Here is a 2,180-nt window from a genome sequence, read left to right on the forward strand (position 1 = left end):
TTAGAATTCAGGTCATACCCGAAAGATCCAATTAATATATGGAACTGGGTATGGTTTGTGAAATTTCATACCAGCCTGACCCGAGTTTTGATTAAAAACCATAATTTTTCATTATAAAAATGATAAAAATATTATTTTATCAGGTACGGTCCGGTCTGGTTCATGTAATCCTTATAGGATTAGGGTATGGTTTCTCTTATAATAGGTCCAAGTAGACCCGAGTCCGGACCCGATACCATAATCTCAAATCAGGTTCGGGTCTGGTTCGACCTGACACCCCTAGAGACGTTGCCTCGAAGTTGAAGTCCGCCGAAACCGTCTCCGCCTCTTTCCCTCTCTCCGCCGACGACCACCACCACTTTCGGCTGAAATGGAAGACGAAGCGACCGCTACGGTGGCGGTCTCGGCCTCCTCCGAGCCGAAGCCTCGCCTTTCGATGGAAGAGAAGCGCGCTTCCGTCTTCGCTCGGCTCGCCCAGCGCCACACATCCCGTGCGGAGCATTCCCTCTCCCGCAAATCCGACTCCGACGCCGCCCCCTCCTTCGAGAACCCCCAGGTCTTTCTCAGCCGCTTCTCCGACGCCGAGCGGTCCATCAGGTCCAGGTTGGACGAGTGCCGATTGATCCCGACGAGCCCCGGCGGAGACGAAACCAAGAGGTTGAAGCCCGTGCTCGAGGCCGTCGCCGTCGCTATTGCCGACCTGGAGAAGCTCGTCGCGGAGAATTCGTACTTCCTCCCTTCTTATGACGTCCGATCCTCGCAGAAGGCGATCGCCGACTTGAAGGAACGGTTGGAGAGCGCTAATGCCGAGATTTTCCCCAGAAAGAAGTTCTCTTTCGGCAATAAGCCGGCGAAAACGGAGAAAAGCCCGGTCTCGATCGCCACCCAAGATGCGATCTCGAAGGAGGTATCGGGTTTTCCGGTTTCTGGTGATACTACCCAAGTGGAAAGCTCGGATTTTGCGGTGAGGGAGAGCCCGGGATTCAGAAATGTAAAGGGGAATGTGTTGGTGAAGGATTTTGGGGTTTCCAGTGATGGGGATTTCACGATTTCTGATCTTACGGGTTCTGAAGTTCACCTGAAGGGATGTTCGAGGGCGGTGTTCGTGCACCGGTTGCGCGATTGCAGGGTTTTCGTTGGTCCCGTTATAGGATCGGTCCTGATCGAAGACGTCGAGGGTTGTCTGTTCATGGTGGCCTCTCATCAAATCCGAATTCACGAAGCGAAAAGAACGGATTTTTATGTTCGTGTGCGGAGCAAGCCCATAATTGAATTTTGTAATGGAGTTCGATTCGCGCCCTATGCTTTCTCCTACGAGGGGATCGAGAATGATCTGAAAGAGTCTGGTCTCGTTGAGGAAAGTGGAAATTGGAGGAATGTGGAGGATTTCAGGTGGTTGAGAGCCACACCATCACCAAATTGGTGTGTAATTCCCGAAGAGGAACGTGTAGATTCAGTGGTCTTTTCGGCTTCAAGGTCCTGATAGCTCATTGCAGAGGCAAGTCGAGGGGTTTTCTTGTGTAGGTGTTAAGGGAATGTCATGTTTTTTTCGCTTCAATTCTGAGTAAAAATAGTAGAGTTTGAGCATTGTTTTAAGTATATGCCCTCATTTTGTGATGCATATTAATGTTGTTGACTGCTGATTTGCTCACTCACTTGTTTTTGTTCTGTTTTGCAATGTATGTTATCATAGTGATGCTTTAGTAAATGTCGACATAATCAATATAGACTGTCTTCAAACAACAAAGAGAGATTAATCAGGTCTGAGAACTTGTTTCCAACAAGCCAAGCAAGGGCCGAACAGAACTCTCAATAATTGTTTGGACCACGAGTTGCAATTACGTGTTCACTTTGTATTTTGGATCCCCTCAACTCTTTCTTCTTTTCTTCAATACGAAGAAGAAGAAAGGATACAGGAAAGAAATAAAAGTTGCTAACTGGGAATCCAATTATGAAAATTTCGTTCTCAGTTGCTATCAGTAGAATAGTGTAATGTCTAATGCAACTATTTCTCCAATATAATTTAAAATTTAAAATTACTATTCCTAATCACAATGTTTCATTTTAGTATCATTTGATTTAAGTATCTTATATTGAATGTCCAATTTTAGATCCACATTTGCATTTCTCTTCTCCCCTCTATTCATTCTACTGTGAAATCCGAGTGATGCCGGGGTTCA

General features: G+C 46.4%; 1 protein-coding gene across 1 annotated transcript; it reads left to right on the forward strand.

The window, feature by feature from the left end:
• Window positions 1-278: 278 nt before the first annotated feature.
• Window positions 279-1,654, forward strand: LOC149811615 (tubulin-folding cofactor C-like). Its single transcript, XM_089993236.1, has one exon. The coding sequence runs from the start codon at window positions 371-373 to the stop codon at window positions 1,481-1,483; it is 1,113 nt and encodes a 370-aa protein (XP_089849362.1). The 5' UTR covers window positions 279-370; the 3' UTR covers window positions 1,484-1,654.
• Window positions 1,655-2,180: the final 526 nt, after the last annotated feature.

Source organism: Nuphar pumila, chromosome 17 (assembly GCF_984573655.1).
Source record: "Nuphar pumila chromosome 17, dmNupPumi1.hap1.1, whole genome shotgun sequence".
Lineage (NCBI taxonomy): Eukaryota > Viridiplantae > Streptophyta > Magnoliopsida > Nymphaeales > Nymphaeaceae > Nuphar > Nuphar pumila.

Coding starts and splice junctions, on each gene's coding strand:
- LOC149811615 (XM_089993236.1), top strand. CDS start 371: ATGGAAGACGAAGCGACCGCTACGGTGGCGGTCTCGGCCTCCTCCGAG.